The sequence below is a fragment of the Hippocampus guttulatus genome, chromosome 10 (assembly GCF_054856545.1).
Source record: "Hippocampus guttulatus isolate MCC_2025c chromosome 10, RoL_Hgut_1.0, whole genome shotgun sequence".
Lineage (NCBI taxonomy): Eukaryota > Metazoa > Chordata > Actinopteri > Syngnathiformes > Syngnathidae > Hippocampus > Hippocampus guttulatus.
The window spans coordinates 15672112-15694707 of NC_141270.1; the positions used below are offsets into that span (position 1 = coordinate 15672112).

Genomic DNA, 22596 nt, shown 5'->3' on the forward strand with positions numbered 1-22596 from the left:
CAGCTACCCGGATGATGACCCGGAAGTACATCAACGCTCCCAAAAAAAAAAAAATCGCAATCTTTGCGAGGGAACGCAAAGGTTTGATTTTTTTTTCTTCCATGTTCCCTTGGGGGCTCCGTAGAACGCCTGGGCAATAGTAATGTATGGGGCGTCAAGCGGGTTATCCTTGAGCGACAGGCAGCCTTGTTGAAGCATTTATGATAACCGTTTGATCAAGGTTATCATAAATGCTTCATTATTCACCGCTACATGTGTAAGCGTGATAGCTGCAGATTCATACTGAAGTCTATTCTCGTCAGGAAAGCAATAAAATAAAACCATTTTTAGTGGGACACTTTTTCGCACATCTGTCATTGCCATGCTAACCGACAGTACTTTTTCATTTTAGTGGCTTTAATCGCGGTGCTTTGAGAGGCAGCTTGCAAAGCACATTTGCAATTTACAGTACAGTAATGTAATTTCACTTTTCAATTGAGTTTTCAAAGCAGATTCGTCTACTCGTGATAATCTTATGTGCTGAATAAGACACAATAAGATTACAAGGTCTAAGGTGTGATCTACTTCAGAGGTCTGCTGTGGAGCAATCAAAGGATTCGGTATGGCTTTTTTTGATCGCAAAAGTGTATGACTTCTGCTATTTCTGAGCTTCCAGTGAGAATCACTCAGATTTTGTTTGGTTATTTAAAGCACAGACTAAAACTGTCATCAATTAATAGAAACAAAGTTAGCATGTGTGTCTCACAGACGAAAGATTCTGGGTTTGAATCTGCCCGGGCGTGTGTGGGTTTCCCCGGCTAATCTAACAACAACAACAAAAATGCATGCAAGGAAGCTTCAGAATTTTCCTTGTAAGTTTAAATGTGAGTCTGAATTGTTATTTGACAGTAAGCGCCCTGCCATTGGCTGGAAACCAGTGCCAGGTGGACCCCACCTCTCACTCGTGACCTTAATGAGGACAAGCTGAATCAAAAATGATTGGATGGATACATTTTATTTCATAATGAATGTAAATATTTTAAGTATTTGAGCTCATACCTCACAATACTTTTTATTTTGTACTACCCTGTGCAGCAGTTACACTGGCCTGTGATTGATTCATTGCAAGACACCCTTCAAAGCGTCAGAGTCATTGCAAAGTCATTGCCCAGTAAATGAAACAATTATCTCCTGAGTTTAGTTAAATAAGGAAAGGTGACTTGTTAAATGTCTGATTACTCCCTAATAAAGTCATCTAAACAATGACAAGCACTCATTTCCACAAGTAATTTATGCCTCTTTTCAGAACGAGCACAGCAATTACGACCATTTTTCCACTGCCGTCATTTTTCCACTGAGATACGTTGCATGTAAAAAAAAAAAAGAAAGAAAGAAACAAATTCACCTGTTTAGATTCAATATAAGATGACGCTGTAACCTTGAAAAAATAAAATCTTCATTGTCAAGCCAAACACTTGATGGAAAATGATCTGAGCTTCAGTTTTCCAGCAAGCGATGAAATGCATCTTCTCACTTATGTGGCAGAAGCGACAGCGATTTTCAATATACAAGCAGGACCACAAAAGTTAATCATCAATTTGCACCGTATCTTTGTCTAATACCGATGGAGCTTCATGAGTGTTGCGGGAGTGGATAGTGATAAAATCAACCAGTTTTGTGGTCTATAATCAAGACAATCTGACGCTTCTTGCTTATCTTAAGTAATAGTTCACATTTGTTGTTGCATGTTTTGCAACAATATACAATATATCCCTTCATCCATCCATCCCATCAACCCATTATCTGAACCGCCTATCATCGCGAGGGTCGCAGGCATGCTGGATCTCTCCTCTCTTAACATGTCACCAACCAATCATGGGGCACACACAAACAACCATTCACTCACACATCTAGTTTCGAGAGTTCAGCTAACCGACGATGCATATTTTTGGAATGTGGGAAGCTCTCGAAGTGCCCGGGGTAACCCCGCGCAGGAAAGCCAGAGCCCAGATTCAAACTCACAACCTCTGCACTGTGAGGAGCATGTGCTAACTAGTCATTGGTGATGGCCCTAATCAATATAATTGTTATGATCGCAGTTATCTAGTTATTTAGGAGAAGTGAACGAATCTCTTTTCGTCAATGGACGCTACAGCTTCGTGTTTGCTTTCAAAACTTAGCTTGTAGCAGACGTGTGCACATTTTCAGCATGACGTCTCTGATCCACTGGTGAAAGGACACTTTGATCCTTTCCTCTTCCATCTATAACTGCTTCAGACAACAAAATGTATGCAGAAAAGTGGTGAAGATTGCACGACTGTCTTTGTCCTATGTGTTGTGTTATTTTTGTTATTTTGACTTCAAAATGGCGCTGCGAGAGTGGCTGCCTTTCCAGCAGCTCCTATATTTTGTTGTTCTACTTCTTCCTTTCATAACTTTGCTGCTGTGAATTGGGAATTTCTGCATTGCGAGACTAATAAAAGGTTTTCTTATCTTATCTTATCATGATTTGAACAGCCTGTCCAAAAAAAAAGAAGGATTATACTCTATGCATAGACTCTTGATTGTTCTCTTGGAGACATGACCATGGTGTTTTTTGTTTTAAATTTACAATCGAGTACAAGAGCCTCCTCCCCCAATCTGGAAATTACAGTGTAATTAAATTCCTCATTTCCTCACACAATATGTACAAGATTAAGTTCATGTGATTGTAATTATTCCCAGATCAGGTCTAGTCAAGTCAAGTCAAGTCAAGTCAACAGTATTTATAGAGCACTTTCAAACAGCCATCGCTGCATACAAAGTGCTGTACATGGAGCAATTTAACATGCACAATAAACAGTAAGACAAATCGGTAATAAAGGCGGTAGAAAGCACCAAACAGTAAAACCAAGAACAAATCTAAGTCATGCTGAGTCGAATGCCAAAGAATACAAGTGAGTTTTGAGGAGGGTTTTGAAGATGGGCAGCGAGGAGGCTTGCCGAATGTTCAGTGGGAGGTCATTCCAGAGAGAGGGACCAGCAACAGAAAAGGCTCGATCCCCTCTGAGCCTCAGTTTAGTTCTTGGTACTTCTAATAAAGTCTGGTCCACAGACCTGAGGCGCCGGGCAGGTGTGTAGGGGCGGATGAGCTCAGAGAGGTAAGGTGGCGCGAGATTATTCAGAGATTTGAAAACAAATAAGAGGATCTTGAAAATAACTCTAAAATGAATGGGGAGCCAGTGAAGGGATGCCAGAGTAGGAGTTATGTGCTCCCTCTTACGAGTACCAGTCAAGAGGCGAGCAGCGGCATTCTGGACCAGCTGAAGGCGCTTAATGGAGGACTGGCTGACTCCAAAGTAAAGGGCATTGCAGTAATCGAGCCGGGATGTGACAAAGGCATGAATTACCGTCTCAAAGTGTTCATGTGAGAGGAGAGGTTTTATTTTGGCCAGCTGTCTAAGGTGAAAGAAGCTGGATTTAACAACGGCACCAATTTGCCGATCGAGTTTGAAATCACTGTCCAGTTTAAGGCCCAAGTTTGAGACTGTTGACTTAAGATAAGGAGACAGGGGGCCCAAGTCTACAGGATGGAATGTACAAGGGCCACTGGGACCAAACAATCAGATACAGTAACAGCTTTGGTAAATGAAAGCTGAGCTTCTTCCATCCCACCACTTCTGACATTTGTTGTGTTCTATCGCACAGTGGTACTAACCAGAGGCGGGCACGTCAGTAGATTTTGCCAGTCCATCATGCATCATTCGCCAGCGGCCAGGCCACCTGTTCTTCGTTGTCAGTCCATCGTTATATCGAGACAAACCAAAACTGTAATCATCAGTCCATCACTTCATCATCGTTATTTTAACCATGCTTCTGTGATTGCTAAATTACAGGCTGTCACCGCTATGTTAGGACCTCCAGCTAGTGCATCATCGTCAGTCAGTCATGATTTCAAGCCGAGCAAAAACTGTAATCGTCTGTTTGAGTGTACCAATAATCCTCGGATCGAAATTGATCAGGCTTTATGCCCCTGGTAGTTTCGCCCATGGCAAACATGTCCCAAAGTGAGGGATCCCTTATACTGAACAAGAAAAATGGATTCAATTTTGTCTTGTTCGCACACGGGTTACTGTAGCCTCTCTGTGGAGTGTGGTGCCCAAAGAAGAGCGTCTGGTGGCCGGGCCTGCACCCATTGGGTCCAGTTCAGGATGTACCACCTCCACTGCCCTAAGATGGCTGGGATAGGCTCCAGCATGACCCGTTGTCCTTGTGAGGATAAAGCGTTCCAGATAATAGGGATGGATATACAGTAAATATTCCCATCCCCGGAATTCTATGGAAAGGAATATCCTTCACCCGGAATAAAAACCTATGCATTAACATTTTGACTACGATATATATATATACGATATATATGCGTAAGCAAAAATTCCACTACCCGTAACCCGGATGGAGGTGTAATGCCGCGGGAGCTTAAATACACGCAACGCCCACCCGATGCGACGGAAAAGACAACGCTGAAACAAGTTTTCACTTTGCGTTTTTCGATCATCAGATTCTAAATGACGTGTAAGTGAGTTTTTATTGCCGTGCGTTTTACTGTAATTGTGAATGATTTTAAGTTTATTCACTTACGTCCTGGAGAATGAGGCACTAGCTTAAAAGCAGCACCCACTCGACATGACGGAAGAAATTCCGTCACGTTCGCGTCGCCATTTTCATTCATCAGATTCGAAACAAAGACGTACGTGTAAGCGACTTTTTATTGCCATGCGTTTTACTGTAATTGCGAAAGATTTTAACTTTATTCACTTACGTCGTGTAGATCATCGCATCGAAACGTAGAAGAACTGTAACGACTGGAGCGGAGCGAGTGAAATGCATCCGTTTGAGCGAGGCTGGACACAAAGTTAAAAAGATCCAGCAGACACTTGGAGTCGGAAAGACGCAAATCTACGAAACTTTAAAAAACAATGCATTGATTCAACTCCTGATGACAAGCCACCATCCATCAAGGAAGCAATGCAAATGGCAACAAAAATCCTTCAGTATGCACAAGAATTACCAGACATCGGTGATCAACAGGACAGTTACTTGCAACTAGCAAGAAAACTGTATGACACGCAGGCAAACATTGTCATAAACCAAAGAATGCATCCAACAAAACAATCCAAAATACACATTTTTTTCCCAAGACAGAAAAAAATAAACATTAAAATACTGTACGCATTTTACTGTTGTGATTTTTTGGGGATACACCTGTATTGCAGTTTTTGTTATATATAAACAGTTTTTGGACAGTATATTTTTGTATTTTATTGATTGTGTTGTTACACGTGCATTTTGTCAACATACTTGCAGGTTCATAAAGGACATGTACCATGCTCATTTCCCAAATGAGGAATTTCTGTTATCAGGACAAATTGGACAGCGCAAACACGAGTCCGTACTAGAGAATATTTACTATATATATATATACACACACACACTGTACACGCACACACACACACACTCACACAAACCTGTTGTTGATCGATTTTTTTCAATTTTATTTCTATATTTGACGCCTGATGCTTGGTTCAAAAACTTCTCTAATTAAGAATTCTTCTTCAGCAAATTCACCTGTAAAATGGCTCTTGCTGCAAAAACGTGGGGTGATAAAAGGAGTTATTGGACCTGCGACCTCCTTCGCCTCTTATCTCCCATAAACACTTGGGTTGGTTTTACAGGGCCACGGAGACAGAGGAGCAGTGACCGATGACATATTCACGAAGAGCTGTGCAACAAAATGGCCGATAAGTAATCACACTTGAACTAGTGTTGATTAATCTCTGGCATTGGCTTCATACATCATTCTGAAAGGAAAAAAGAATCCAGTGCATTGCATGTACTTGTTTCTTTTGGGAGAAGAGAACGCTACACCCTCATTAGCCTTATATAGGTTGCAATAATGGCTTGTGGGTTGAGCATCAGGTCTGCACAGATGATTCTCTGTTATGAAAGTCACCCTGCTGAAATGGCACAATGTTTTATTCCCTCTGTCTCCTCAACCTGGTTCTGTCACATCCGGAGGATGGCAGATGTTCAGATATTGTCATTACTTTCCAGACAGTTACCCCATCCCACCGCCATCAGATATTACAATTGTATGGTGGGATTACGTTCAAACTGTCAGAGGTATGCTTGCCAGAAGGAACAAGATAACGCATCGAGTGACAGAGAGTGCTGCTGCAGGTGGTTACTTTTCCTCTAGTACAGAACTCCAAGGGTGGTAAAAGTCCTCCCCTGGTGGGAAAGGAAAGCTGCTGGGCGAGCGCTTATTTTTGTCAGTCCCAACATTGTGCCTGAAGATCAGAGGCAGGAAAGAACATGATCACTGAGCAACCAAGCATCCGATCACATTGCTCTGATTCCACCCCCGACATAGAGTATTTGCTTACACAGTTCCCAAGGAGCAGATTTATCTCAGGTTTGCGGCTCCACAATGATGACATTCTATCCAATGACAATTCCTACTTTTTCTCAAGTATTGTTTTGCAACTTCTCTAAAGCAGCAGTTCTCAAACTGGAACCCGAGGACCCCCGAAGGCCTGTGACCTGTTTTACTGGTGAGATTATGTATTTTCAACAAAAAAAATTGCATTCATACATACAGAATGTCGACCATCCCAGCAAAAAGCATGCAACTTAAACAAATTATCCCTCCCTACCTTAGCTTTAGGCCAATTATAAGCTCCGAGTCATCACATAGCGTAAATATGACATTCTTGGTGTTTTTTAATAAAATTTGTATTTTTACCAAAATAAAGTTCCATTTTTTTAAAGAACCGTATTATTATTATTATTATGATTACAGTTGTGTAAGGGCTTCCTGAACCCAACATGGATATATCCATTTTTTCTCTATAATTTCCTTTGATTCTGCAGCAACCTAATGAGGTGTGCAGTATTCATTTTAAACACCCGCAGGTTTACCACATTGCTTGTTAAAGGAGGGCATTTCCATTATTCTTCATGTAGAAATCTTGACAGTTGTGATATTGTAATATTGTTGTCCTTGTTGTCACCATGTAAACAAAGCCAAAGTGAAACTTGCTTGGTAATTGCTTGGAGCGACGATGCCACCGATGGCACTGGGAATGTTGTAATTTATTGATAGGTGCTCAGATAGTGAACAGGAGACTTCTCAGACATTCCTCATCAGAGAGGGTTAGCAAAAAAATGTAGCCAGAGATTGTTATCTCAGAAAAACGCTTTCCTGAGATTTTATTTGCCAGGCCAGTGGGAAATTGCAAGCTCCGAAGCTAATAAGTCAAGCATGGAGATAACTGATTTCACTCCCCTGCAGGGTGTTTACATTTCTCCTTCTATATTCATCTAGGCATCATTTAAGCTGCCGTTGATTTGGAGTGCAATTTATTAAAATGATTACCTAGAAAGCATATTTCTTATCATGCAGAGCTTCCCGTGTCTTTTCCACTGTCCACTCTGTTTTTGTTGAATAGCAGGCGGCAACTTGAATTACTGATGCAGATGAGGTAAAACTTCCTACTTGGTAAAATTAAGGCCATATTTAAAAATGTTGTGACAGTTCAGTTCCAAACCAGATATCTAAATCATTCAAATTCAGGAAGACCTTTAAATATTATATATGTTTGTGCGTTATCTGTTGTTGCAGCTCCCTGTCTCCCGTCGCTCACTCTCACCACCTGCCACGCTTTGTTTCTGTCTCACTGTGACTGCATCTTCCGTCACGTATACGTAGCGCACACATACACACGTGAGCCATACTGTTGTCCCTGCTGCAGAATGACTTCTAACTGACTGTGTGATACTTAAACTCTGACGCGTGCAAAAACAGAAAATGAGCTCCAACTTGAACACATTATTATGTGGTTACTTGCAATGCAGTGTTGGATCCCATCAGTGCTTGGCAGCCCTCTGTACATATTTGTGATGGCAGGAAAACACTGGCGGATTGCTGATACGAGCCTTCCAGTGGGATGTTTTTGTGCCAAAGCAAGCGAGGCTTTCCAAGTTGATGTTGAAATTTACCCACCAGCTGGAGTTTAGGGAAATTAAACAAGATACAGTTAAATTGAAACATATTCGGACAATGGCAGAGTTTCTAAGATTTTGTCTTTGTACGCCACCACAATGGAAATGAAGCACTCACGATGTGATTGAATTGTGGACTTTAAGAGGTTTTCAAAAAAATAATAATAATAAATGTTGCTATTGTGTCGGTCAGTTTTAGGTTTGGAAATAGTAGTGTAAAAGCCAAGACCATTCAAAATTTTTCATGTTTGGCTCATCCGACTCACCTTGGGGACACTTTTCAACATTTCTAAAACTCCAATGTGCCAAAAATTCTCCTTTTCGCCATCGTAGTCTACATTTTTCATCCACAATTTGCCACTTGTTCCCAAAACAGTCACGTCATTCCCATTCTACATTCGACATGTTCAGCTCATGTAATTGGGGACCTTTTTCAACCTTCCAAAAAGTACCCACACACGAAAAAAAAAATCACAATTTTCCAACTAAAATTCCCACCCCCCCAAAAAAAATCCTAATCATTCTCAATGACACAGAACTGATTCATGTCTTTCCCATTCCAAATTCTAAATGATCAGCCCATTCAATTCACCTAGGAAAAGATTTTCAATATGCCCAAAATTTAGCAAAAAAACAAATCAACATTCTCACCATTAAAATATCCCCCCCAAAACAAAACAATAACAATATATTTTTTCCAATTCGTTTCACCACAGGTCTTGTGTGTCGTGCACCTGATGAGGTGGCTATATTGTCCGACATAATGGGTCCACCCCGGACAATTGTATGTAGGTGTCTGCAATGGGGCGGCCATATCGGCGAAAACATTAAGTACAACCTGGATTATTGTTTTCAAGCGTCCCCATTGGGGCGACCATGTTGATTGTGAAGCACTTTGTGTTGCTTTTAAAGTATCAAAGGTGCTATATAAATAAAGGTTTGATTTATTGATTGATTGAAAAATGTTTACAAGATTTTGAAATAAAATCCAAAAATGCAGATTTTTTTTTTGTTTTACTCCTCCGTTGACATTTTCTTTTGCCTGATTCAAAACGTTCCCACTTTAAACTGTTCAGATTATCCTTTTTGTTTTGTTTTCTTCTCTATTTTCATTTTTTTTTCTGAGTGATTCAAACCATTCCAATTTCAACACATTCAGCTCTTTCCAGCTCATTGTATAGCATTTGATTCACAATTCTGAAACATGAGTTTCTTACCTGCAGCACTGCTAGGATTTCACCTATAAGGGGCATTCACTTGTTCCAGTATGCCAAAAGTACTCTCTTTTGGATTGAAATCACAATCCACAAAATTATTTTCTGTTGATTTGCCTTGAAAAAGTCATAAATTTCTGATTACAGTACAGTGAGTTTATAGGCTTTGTATGGTAAAACAATGTCCATGCACATTGTTCAAATTGAGGCTGGATGCGGCTTACATTCAATGTACTGTGCATTTCCTGATGTTAGGACCACTCAAGTTGTATAGATTTAACCACATCAACTGAATACAGTATTCCACAACATGTTGCCGATTTCTGTCTATAATATAGTATACCGTATGTGCAGTTTTCAGGATGCAGATGAAGCACAGTAAAGGCTTTCCTAAGGTTGAACATTGTACAAGTAAAGAGAAGAAGAGTTTTGATTTGATTGGAAAACCATTTGATTCTGTGCTTCCCCGACAATGAATTACAAGGCAGTTAGTTTACACTAAGAAGATCAAAAGCATTTTGAGACCAACAAAGGCTTTGTAAGAATAAGAGTATCTTTAAAATGGAAATTAGCTGTGCGTTACTTGTATACCGGGAACGAGGATGCCATTTCAGAGAGGAGAGCTCAATGTTGGGGAAATCATGAATGCTTTATCAAATGTGGCAAGCTCACTAATGATGAGCGTGCTACTCACTGTCACGTTTGCGAGGTGGTGGTGGACCCCAAAAAGCAGGCAGGAGGAAGGAGCAGGGTGTACTTGAAGAAGTGTATTGATAGAACAGAGAAAACTAAATCCAAAAACAAACAGTCCAAAGTAGCAAACAAAAATAACAAGTGAAGCTAAAACAGAACCGTGACCAAAACAAACCTGACAGCAGTAAAGGAACAGCAAACAAACAAACATGACAGTAGCAAGAGCGAACAATGACCCGACACCGAGTGTTCGGGCTGGGAGTCCTTTTAAAGCCCTAATTACCTATGACCAACAGGTGTGCAGCTGCCGGGGGAGCCCTACAGTGCCACCTGTTGGTCCCTAAACTGAATCATGACACTCACTGACTGAATACCTTCTTGTAACATTGTATTTCCTGACCAATATTGGAACACGGCGCAGAGTAAGTCTCATCCCTGAGAATTGCTTGCTACTAGGTTGATGATCAATTTAGTTTCCTTCATCAGCTAAAATGCCTGCGGCGAATCCACACAATGTCAGCTTGATAATTGAAGAACATCTCACAGCACTGACAAATGCAGAAAGTGAAGGAATAAAGGAGATGATGAGCTGTAGACATACATTGTGCTTCAACTCGGTTGCTGGAGGGCTTATGTCACGTTGACCCTTGCTGTTTACATCGACGCAAGAGTCGTCATCATACAGAAAATTGGGGATTTTGCTGATCATACTAATTCATATTCTACTGATATAGCAAGGTATGGTATATTTAGGAGGCACAAGCTATCAGAACACAGTCAGTTCTCTTGTGCATAGCCCACAGTGGGTCGAGGGACTGATAATTGGAAGCGAAAGCTTTCCAAGTGAAACCACTTTGCTGCGAGAACGTGCTTAAAAGGCTGCTGCACCGTGAAGGTTTAATTCGACATTTAGCAGATCACAGATAAAACACTATAATTAGTTCAAGGGGCGGCCACATGTGTCTCTACTAGTGAATGACAGATTACCCACTCTTTGAGGTCACAACAAAGGCTTCTTCTCATATTTGGGTGTAGATCAGGTTATTGTTGTATCCATTTGCTCCTCCTGAAAGAGTCAAATAATACTCTGCATTAGAGTGGAGGTGTTAAAAATGCATCTGCTCTCAGAATAGACTGCGGCATCAGTTTTGACACAATAGCAGAGTTGTTTTTCCTTCAAGGGGTGAAATTGCATTGTGTATGAACTTGACACTTCTCAAGATGAAATGAAGCAAAATCAGTTTAATGCAGATGATAAGTGAGACTCGCAAATATGCCTCACAGTTTTGATGTTCAGGGTTTGACTCTCCAAACTTTTTTTCTGCTCACTCTTTAGTCTGGCTTCCGCTCACATTTCAAAAAAATGCATCATCAGTTGATTGAGGACAATATTTTTTCGATACATGTGAGTGTGAATGATTGTTTTTTTCTAGATGTCATCTACAATTGGTTGATGACCAATCCAAGGTCTACTCCACCCCTGAACCTAATGAGGGCCAACTGAATAGAAAATGGATGGATGGACTTTCTATTTGGATAAATACTTACAAATCATGTACATAAGTATTTTTTATATGCACTGTCAGAAATTCATTGTATTATTTTATTTACCATATTATAAGTTGCATAGAGTAGAAGCTACAATAGTGGATGCGGTTGTGTTATGCATCCGCAAGATGGAGCTACGCTAAAGGGAATACAATACAATACAGTTGTATTGATATAGCGCTTTCACAACCACTGCAGCTGTAACAAAGCACTTTACAGAACATTGAAAAATACTACATCCAAGAAATCAGAATATTGATCCGTATATAAGGCACATCGGATTATAAATTGCACTGTCGGCTTTTGAGCAGATTGAATGCTTTTAAGTGTGCCTTATAGTGTGTAACATATGGTACTTATGTTGGAAGAACAAATATTGGCTATGTATATGATGTCCCATTGGATGGGAGAACATTTTATTATTTAATATTCTGAAAAAAATATTTTTATATTCTGAGGATTAAGAAGTAGGGGCTTGATCCACAAATCGATCAAATAAACAATATGTACATGTTTAGGTGAACATAATCCCCATTTAAATTTGAGCCCATATTTCCAAATGTAATCTGCAATCCTATTTCTTTTACTTTCTTTATTATTTGCAATTCATGTGCTCTTGGAGTGTGGCTCGTTTCACGTTTTTTGTTGTTTGTTTTGTTTTGTTTTGGGTTTTTTATACCTTGCTAGCATGTTCCGCATATATATATACAGTGTATGAGGTGGCTCTGGAGTAGAGTACATGGGTTGCATGAGTTTTATCTAGAATTTACTTCAAACATGAATATAATTTGCATGATGAGTTCATTTATGTCATCTCTTGTCCTAGATATTTTGGTGTACTGCACTTGTGTGGTTTTACATCAAGCCAACCCATGATTTTTTTTTTGTTGTTGTTGTTTTTTTTATCTGCATATGCATGTGGTCACCCAAATGTTTCCCCCCTCTTAAACCTCAGACTTGACCGCTATGGTACAATGCTGCTATTGTGGTATGAAAATGACTTGAAGAACCCTAAAATAGGTGTTGATTTGCTTTTTCTCATTAGCCCGGTGACGGAAGGTGGCAAATTGCTTCGATGTATGGACCACAAAATGTCTTCAATAACAGTAAATACTGTGGATGGGTCACAATCAGCGTGCCCATTAATCCTTCACTGTGTGGCAGGCCTCTTAGCAAAGATGTAATTATGGAGGGAGGTCAAAGTGTTGCTTGGTTGTGCATTCTAATGGATGTGTGCATTAAGGCTTTCAGCGCTCAACACAGTCATTTTTGGATCAGTTGTTTGTTTTTTTTTGGGGGGGGGGGGTTGTTTTTTTTTTTTAAATATGGTTCTACCTGTAAACCTGATGTATGTGGATGTGACATTGTATACCTAAGGATGAGATTAGAGAAAGCGAGAGCAGATTACGTGACATAGCTCCACATTTGAATTATTCTTGTTATTGTACATGAAATGTTCTGCGAAGCGCTTTGTTACAGCTGCAACTATTGTGAAAGAGCGATAAAAATAAAGATGTATGGTATTGTATTCCCATAAATTATGTGGGGACAAATAATCACACAGTGCCTGCATCTACATCGTATACATCTAAATGAAAACTCGCGCAGTAGGTGGGAGGACAGTTCATATGTTGGCTATGTGGGTGGGCAATATATTGTGCTCTTAATTGAGGGCTTGGTAAGGAGGGGGAGCTAAAATGCTCTGCGAAATATTGAGATGCCCATTTTCCTGTGCCACCAAAACTATTGAAAGGCGCTTATAAATGAAATGTATTGTTATTATTATTATTATTGCTATTGGCCAGTGAATCAGGACGCAAGAATGGACGCATGCCAAAAATAGAGCAGAGTATCCCTGCCCCTATTTAAAATGTATCCCCACCCACAGACTGTAACAATAATCAATCATTGTAACTTTCATCCATGTAAATAGAGCAAAAGCCTACCTCTTTTTAATCAAGCCTCTTTGTTGTGATAGTTATTTTGTTCGAACACTCTTAATGAGCGCCCATTAAAGAAACAAGGCTATGCTGTGCAATACCTGCTGCTTGCCAAACTTCATGGCGGGGGGGCTTAGTGGAATATGAAAGAGGGTTTGTTCTGAAGATGTATAGAACCTGCTGTTTGGGTTAATTAGAGGGAGCCCACCCCCTGCGGCACAGTAAACCTGCGGAGCCTTCCACTTATGTCTACTGAGATATAATGAAAAGTGCACATCTGAAGACTGCCCTTTTCAGTTGGCACTTTTGCTCTGATGCCAGATAACTTTTGAAAGCCTTAATAAAAATGAGCCAAGACTGCTCTGCTGATGGTGCAGTCATCAACTCAAATAGAAGAGGACAATTAGTTGGATTTGTGATTTCATGTCTTTCATAAGGTTTCTTTATGTTCACGTAAAAAAAAAAGTGATAAAATTAAAATAATACAGCAAGGGGAGTCAAACTGTTTTTTGTCACGTGACAATTCCTGTCATTCTTCAATCATAAAAAAAAAAAATATATATATATATATATATATATATATATATATGTGGCGGCCCGGTGATCCAGTGGTTAGCGCATCGACCTCACAGTGCAGAGGTACCGGGTTCAATTCCAGCTCCAACCTCCCTATGTGGAGTTTGCATGTTCTCCCTGGGCCTGCGTGGGTTTTCTCCGGGTACTCCGGTTTCCAGGGTGTCCCCTGCTTACTGCCCGAAGACGGTTGGTATAGGCTCCAGTATCCCCCTTCGACCATTGTGAGGATAAAGCGGAACGGAAAATGGATGGATTGAGGTATAATATATATATATATATATATATATATATATATATATATATATATATATATATATATATATATATTAGAGCTGTCAAACGATTAAAATATTTAATCTAATTAAAAATGCAACTGTCATAATTAACACAAATTCACAAAAAAATTATCGTTATTACTCACGCATTTTTTACCGTTTCTGAATTTCCTTTTAGATTTTTTTGTCCTATTTTTCCCCATTTTAATGCTCTCATCAACATGGAATCATGAATCAGTTTTCTATGTGCAAATTGCAAATATTTACTAAAATAACAATTTCGATTTTCGATTTTTCATGAACATTTTTTACTTGGAGCAGTTATTCACACATATATCTCACACAATATTACTGTCCATCAACAACAGTGAAAAAAATATTTTGTCACACAACAGCTGCTTTAATAGCTCTTTTTATGGAATCAAAACAGAGCAATATAACATTATAAAGTGCACGTCTAAGGTAAACTAGTACTCAGCCTATAGTGGATTTAAGCCATGGTTGCATACTTCGTTTTTCTCAAGTTTGCTTTGAACACAGCAGTCAGGTTATGTTGATTCTGTTGGTCCTTTTTGCGTGGAAGTCTCTCTACGGTTTTGTATAGACATCATTTCGGATGACCCTTACTTGGTTCGATGACAACACTGGAGACGTTTTATTTTCAGTGTTCGCTAGGTCACGACCACTGCAACGCTGAACCCTCGACCTGCCTCAGCGCACCGTCACTGTCAGACGAACACAGAGAAGCTCCACCCGCTTTATTTATATGGCCACGGAACACTGTAACCTTCCACACAAAATAGTTCCAAACAAGTAACAATCGCATCAGTGGCATACATCGTATTCGACAGGCTGCCTGCTCTTTATTCACCAGAGGCTCATCAACCTAGTCTCTTATTTCTCTCCCGAAACAGTGTCGTCTCCCGCTTGGTGTACCTTACCCTTCTCCGCTACGTACACTCTCTGTACACAGCTTGTAATGGAGGCTCTCGCTGGCAATCCGTAGTGGAGTCGTTAGATGCAATGCGAATGATTTCATCTTGAGTAGAGCTGTGGACAATGTTGACAGGCTTGCATGCAGTAGCCACACATTTAGCTATGGCTTCAGCAAATTTGTTCTTCGTCGTGTTATCCATTTTCTTCGCTTTGAAATGATCCATAGCTGTCTGTCTGAGACAAGGGGGCGGAGTACTCACGTCAGCTGTGTGCTTGGCCATAAGTGGTATTTCAGACTCTATGTGCTATGATGATAGCTCAGTTTACGACTGGAAAACATACAGGTAACTTTGGTCTTGTCAGTGGAACAATCTGGCAACTTTTTAAAAGTAAACTTTCCATTCATAAACTCTTTAAGTATCCGTTTTCGGTGTCTCGCGCTGCCATGGCTGGCAAAACAAATGTGCATGGACCTGTGCAGCCCGCTTGTTGTTTTGTTTCTGGTTTATTTATAGAGCAACGTAACATCCGCTGTGACGTATGCCGTGTTAATCTCGCGAGAAAAAATTTAATCCCGTTAAAATTAATTTAAATTAGTGCCAATAAAAACGCGCTAAACTGACAGCTCTAATATATATATATATATATATATATATATATATATATATATGTATGTATGTATGCGTGTGTGTGTGTGTGTGTGTGTGTGTGTGTGTGTGTGTGTGTGTGTGTGGCTTGAAAATTTGTCAATGCTGGCACAAGTCTTTGTTGGCAAGACACATTTCTCTGTATAGCACAATTAAGAAATGTACACATAATTAGTATTTGGACCAAATAAAACGTTTGCGCTAAAATATCACCTTTACATTCAAGCAAAAGCAACAACAAAAAAAATCTAACGGCTATATAAAAAAATGCATTAAAAAAGATATACAGCAATAAAGGCTAGAAAAAGACAAGAACACACTCGGCAGTTAAGTTACAGTGCAGACTCAGAGGTGTTTTAATAAAAGGCAGTGGCAAACAAAGAATTTAAAAGCTGACAATTGCAGCATATCTGCAGTTCTCTGGTGGTTCAGTCTTGATATGTTGGGCATAAAACCTGCAAACTGCTTCTTTCCAATGAGTCCCCAGGGAACATTTGAAGTCTGGAATGTTCATTTCTGTCGACTAGCGCTCCATTTTGGCCCTTTGGCTTTCTCAACCAACATCACCATAGTACCTCAACACTTTCTCAGGTAGCCATTGTAAAGCTGGACCTCATAGGTGATGAAGTGACACCCCCTTTTTTATTTTTGGCGGCAACTGAACTCGCTGAAACTCTATGACATATTTTCGCAACTCATATAAAGACACTATTACAGTAGTTGTACATTAAGATAGATGGTCACTGAACATGTTTGGAAGCCTTCAAATCATTTTATTCTTGAAGTCATCCACTTGAAGTTATTTTACTTTAGAATTTAGAGTTTGCTGTTTAGGTTTAGCATTTTTGGTCACTTTTTCTCCCCCATATAGGCTGGCAAGAGCAATCAGATTATTTTCTCAAAGGCAGTGTAATAGACGAAAGTGACTCTGCTCACCTTGACGTTGACAGCCTGACATAATTTCCATTCCTTGTGATCACTTTTTAATAAACCAACTGATTCAAGCTTGTTGTTTTAGATGACAAAATCACTGCTGTCGTTCTGACATCACTCTGTCTTATAGACCAAAATGATGAGCGATTTGTCTAAAATCTTTAAGAAACTAGTCTGCGGCTAAGCGCAGCTTCATTTTAAGTAAAAATAATGTTCATTGTCTATCAATGAAAAGTTCATTAATTAGTGGAAATGTCTTCTGTATTTATAACTGTTCTTTAAACCAAGCAGAAATATTGACTGTATATTTTTTACTTTTACCCGATTCAATCTTTCAATCGCTACAGCCCTTTCATTTACATTCGTTTCATTGGCAAAAGATGATTTCGTATGGAAGTGTTTTAGATTATGACCATGTGGTCATGTGACAAATGAAACTCATATTTCAAGTCACCACCATACCAAAGCATCAGTTGTCTACCTCACGGAACCTACTGTAATAGTGCCACCCGACTGTTGGTCATCCTTCATGAACTAAGTAGCCTGCTAACTACTGTATGTGGTGGCCAATAAACATCATTGCCGCTCACAATAACCTTGCAAACAACTGTGTACTGAATGTTCCCAGTAACTTTCCAATTCGGCCATGGCTAAATTTCACCTTGCCTTTATATTCTGACTACTGCTGCTCCTCACATATCAGGGGATAAAAATGACACCCATGTAGTGTGTCTGAAGGACATTCACGCAACAAGCCACTAATGTCACATGCCACAGTCGTCACTTGACCCACTGCATATTTTGCTGCAATTTAGACCCGTGTTTCTTTCTATGTTTCTTGAGGCAAGGCACAAAAAATTGTTTTTATTCAAAAAATGTCACAGGACACCGCCAAACCAAAATGGGTGGTTGTGAATCAATACCCCATATACACAGTGTGCTCTATGCCACTCAAGGGTATATTGTACGTGTCCGGTGTCCTCCCACTGGCCCACATGTGTCCAGTAGAAATAGACTTGGTAAAGTGATTAAATCAATGAGGGGTAGTGTGTAATGTAAAACAATGACTCCTTCCAGGTGGTGGTGTACTGTGAGAGGAGTGGGATTGGATGCGACAGGAAGCTTGTGAAGCTGCTGAGCTGTTAGCATTGGACTTGGCAGCTCTTGGCCATGGAATGGCTGACAGGCAGGACCGCCTGTCACAGCATATAAAGGCCTCACTGTACTCCCGCTGGTTCTGGAGGGCGGGATGGCTCCTGTGAGTACCTCTCTTAGAGCCAGACCTATTCTAAGGCCATGTGTCAAGGGGATGTATAGGCTATGCCTTTGTTTAATTGGAAAATTTTATTAGGTAAGAGAATGGCCACTGGTGACATTGTGTGGTCGGGCCAAAATATTAATTCATTACAAATTGTGTTCTTTATGATAATAGGAATTGTAATTTTGCAATCACAAGTAGAGATGTTGCGCAGATTTTCGTGTTATTTTGTAAAATTCACTTTTAAAACAATCACTGACGGTGCAGTGGTTCATTCTGCGGAGTTGTGACATTTCCCACTCAGTGATCGCACATACTGTTGGTGAGGATTCCTGCTTGTCTCACTGTCTGTGTCCTGTGATTGACTCATTAGTCAATGGTGAACTGCAATTTACCTCATTGCCAAAGTCAGAAGGGATAGACTCCAGCCTCCCAAAACCCTGGACAGCATAAAGGATTATTAAAAATGCATGAATGGATATAGTATCACAATATGTATTCATAAATTTGACCAAATATATGACCAGGTAAAGCTAATTTGAGGTCATTTGTATATATCCCCACCACAAATACAAAATATATTTTAATTATCACATCATGGGACCTATTTTCATGCCGAGTGCAAGTCTAGTGTAAAGTGCAGTCCAACTGTCGCAATGGTTTAAGTTTTCTTTGTTATGGTAGTTTGGTATTCCGGCTCTGGCCTTTCTATGTGGAGTTTGCATGGTCTCCCCGTGCCTACCTGGGTTTTCTCCGGGTAGTCCGGTTTCCTCCCACATTCCAAAAACATGCATAGCAGGGTCATGGAACACTCTAAATCGTCCCTAGGTGTGAGTATGAGAGTGAATGGTTGTTCATCTATGTGTGCCCTGCGATTGGCTGTCAGCCAGTTCAGGGTGTGCCCGCTTACTGCCCAATGCAGGAGACACTGCTCTCCTTTTTGTAAAACAGCTTTCCTTGGAAAGTCATTTGAACTTCATTGTAAAATGAAGTAAAATTGCTACATTACATACTGTATATTATATCATACTACAGTATACCATCCCATAATAATGTCATGTAATGTTCATAGATGATACACAATTTGTAATAACTGAAATTTAGAATAAGCTCAGACTTTGATTATGGGAAATAATATGCTTTATATATATATATATTGCCCTGCGATTGGCTGGCAACTGGTTCAGGGTGTCCCCCGCCTACTGCCCGGAGATGGCTGGGATAGGCTCCAGCACCCCCCGCGACCCTAGTGAGGATCAAGCGGTTCGGAAAATGGATGGATGGATATATATATACTGTATATATGTATGCATGTGTGTGTGTGTTATGTTTTTCATCTAGTCTTTTTTCAAATCATGGTAATATGATAACTCTACCATTTTGGATTGTATGCCAAGAAGAGAAAAAACAATATTGGGAGCGATCATCTTTTTGGGGGATGCATCAGCATATTTTTTGAAGGTTAAAAAATTAAATCACATTTTTAAATGCATTGATTTTATTTTTATTTTTTTTTACATCTCATCTTTTAAATGATACAGTTTAGTTTGAACTTCAACTGCAGCATAAATGACTTTTGCATACTTTCCCCAATAGTCAGTTCATCATAAGACAGAAATGTCGATGTTTCTGAAAGTCTGTTCCCATGCAGCCACTGTCTTTGTTTATGAAAACGACCTTACCAGGACATTTGCTGCTTTGTTTGCAAATCTTGCCCCTTTTGTTTTGACTAGCACTGTCAGCAACAACTCGCCCGGCTTGTTTTCCTCAACATGCTTTCTGAAAACATACGGTACCTCTTTTTGGAAATGGACTTGAAGTTATATTCATATTGTTTGTGGGACGGGGTTTTCTAAGAAAAGAGATCATGTTTACAAATTTTCAATGTACCAAGAAAACATTCGATACTGTCTTATGTTGTTTGTATTTTTAAAGGTAAAGGTGATCTTTCCTGGCACTTATAGGAAATCAAAGTCAACTGCAAGTGGAAACTCATCGGATTTCCTGCACTAAATATGTCTTTATATATCTCTGCACCATTGATATGAAGGTGATCTAGGGGCGGGGGGGGGGGGGCAGTACTGTATTGATTGTAGTCTTGATTTCTGGCCGGGTAAAAGAAGACAAAGCACTCTGCAGACCCGCTGGCCTTCAGCCACTGTTGCATACCTTCAGTTATGTTTCCCTAACGAGCTGCATTGTTGGATATTTTTCAGTCAGAGTTATTACAGAATCAATAGAAAACAGCTTGATACAGTGAGAAGAGAAAAACGATTGGATGAAGGATGATGAAGGAGGTTCTAGCAACGATGAATAGATATCATGCTTTCGGGATGATACACTTACAGGATACATGGATTGTATCTAGGGCTGGATTGCAGTTTGAAGGGAATGAGGAAGGTGCTATTTCCATGCAATGCAGACATCCCACACCACGTACGTCAAATCTAAAAGCTTTTCTCTTTTCTCTTCTTTTTTACCCTACAGATGTGCTGTGGACTTCCTGTCATTTCTTCCCCTGCTGTTCAAATTCCATGGCCGGTAAAACCTGCACTTTTCACTGCTCTTGTTACCACTGAGCCCGGGAAGCCAGATCTGGTTCACAGCTAAATCACAAGTTCCTGTTCTTGGCTCCCCCTCCATCATTATTCTCTACTCTACTGTCAATCACCATGGCGTGCTTCCTGGCATCTGCCTTTCTTTTCGTTCTCCAAACGTTTGCTGCCCCACCTCAGGCAAGCGTTAGCTTAAACGGAATAAATCTTAACGATGAAGATGTGACCCTGTCTCCTCTACCAGGAACTAGCAAAAGACCCCCACATAGCATTATAATTGGAGTGCGTAAAGGAGGTACAAGAGCCCTGTTGGAAATGCTCGACATCCACCCCGAAGTTGCTGCTGCTGCAACTGAGGTACATTTCTTTGACTGGGATGAGAACTATGCCAAAGGCTTAGAGTGGTACAGTGAGCTGATGCCTTACTCATACCCGCACCAGATAACAGTCGAGAAGACCCCAGGATACTTCACGTCGACTCTTGCCCCCGAACGTATCTGCGCAATGAACTCATCCATAAAACTGCTCCTAATTTTACGCGACCCGGCCGAGCGAGTCGTCTCAGACTACACTCAAGTGTATTTCAACCGTCTGGAGAACCACAAACCAGTTCAAGCTATCGAGAACCTTCTCGTACGAAACGGTGCCCTTAATACGGGCTACAAGGCCATTCAGAGGAGCCTGTATGACATTCACATGCGCAACTGGCTGCGTCATTTCCCTCTGGAACAGATTCATATTGTAGATGGGGATTTGCTTATTCATGACCCCTTGCCAGAACTCCAAAAAGTCGAGCAGTTCCTCAACTTGCCTCCCAGGATAGTCGCCTCCAATTTCTATTTCAATCAGACCAAGGGATTTTACTGCATTCGAAGTGATGGTCGAGAGCGATGTTTGCACGAGTCGAAGGGACGCCCGCACCCTGTGGTCAACAGCACTGTGCTCCAACAACTCCGTTCTTACCTGCAGGAGCACAACAGAACCTTCTTTAGGCTGGTGAAGCGCACCTTCAACTGGCAATAATAAACTACCCGGTACATAAATCGAACTCATAGGAGCCAGTCTGTGAGAAGGTCAAAATGAGGCCCGAAGCACTTTACAGAAGTCACATTCAAAGCCTCTCAGTTTCTAGACTTGTCTTCTCTAGTTCCTGCTGACTTGTTATTAACTTATTTTACACAATAAGGCAAAATGGATGATTCTTCAAGTTTGAATTTTTTTTCTTTGCCGCGAGCACATCGCTGATAAAATGAACTTGATGACCCACCCCCGCCCCCCAGCCCCCTTTCCTTCTCTGTCTTGTTTGATATCCTTGTTCTTGATAATAAATTGCTCTTTTAAATGTTTCTGGCATGCCAGTGTGCTATGTTTCCCGTTCTCTATATATATTCCTTCTTAACAAAGCCTTCTGTTTTAGCAGAGATGATGCTGTGGTGGAAAGTAGATGCTAATGCAAGGAAATGGTCACCCCGGAGCGTAGCTTTTGTTGTACAGGAATCACTAATGGTTTTGGACACTGAAGGTAGCCTGTGCCCACAGCCGAATCAGTCATTTTAATTCGGCATGCTCAGATCCCAAGAGCTTCCTTGCATTTCACTGTTTGCTCTGCTCATCATCATTCCGGTGTTAGAAATGCGTAAAATGCCTGTAAAACATTTTCTAACCTTATATGTGTTATTGTATCCTTGTTTTCTACACGTCATTTTGTAGTAGAGCATTTCGAGGCCACTTTCCCTGAAACATCATTTCATGCTCTACACAGCACGGGTCATGTTTCCTTTCATTGATTCAGTTCTGAACAACAGCCGAAATTGCGACTCTACTGGGAGCTGATAAAAATGTAGCCTCTTTGCTGTCTGCAGGACTTGGTGTCATAACTGTCTCCCAAAAAATGTGTATTGATGTTAACCATGTGGGTGCAAGTAGAGCGTATATCGTGCTGAACAGATACATCAGACCAATGGTTAACACAATAGTAGAAGGCATTTAACCACAAGGATAT

General features: G+C 40.4%; 1 protein-coding gene across 2 annotated transcripts in view; it reads left to right on the forward strand.

Annotated features, from left to right (window-relative positions):
- Positions 1-21940, forward strand: part of hs3st1l1 (heparan sulfate (glucosamine) 3-O-sulfotransferase 1-like1) — a 33832-nt gene extending 11892 nt beyond the window's left edge. Inside the window, exons 2-3 of one of the 2 annotated variants that reach the window (XM_086122111.1) lie at positions 17859-18039; positions 20527-21940. In XM_086122111.1, coding sequence (XP_085978237.1) covers positions 20712-21617 — 906 coding nt within the window. In that variant the 5' untranslated portion in view covers positions 17859-18039; positions 20527-20711 and the 3' untranslated portion in view covers positions 21618-21940. The remainder of the gene's footprint in view (positions 1-17858; positions 18040-20526) is intronic. The other variant, XM_086122113.1, reaches the window with a different exon arrangement.
- Positions 21941-22596: the final 656 nt, after the last annotated feature.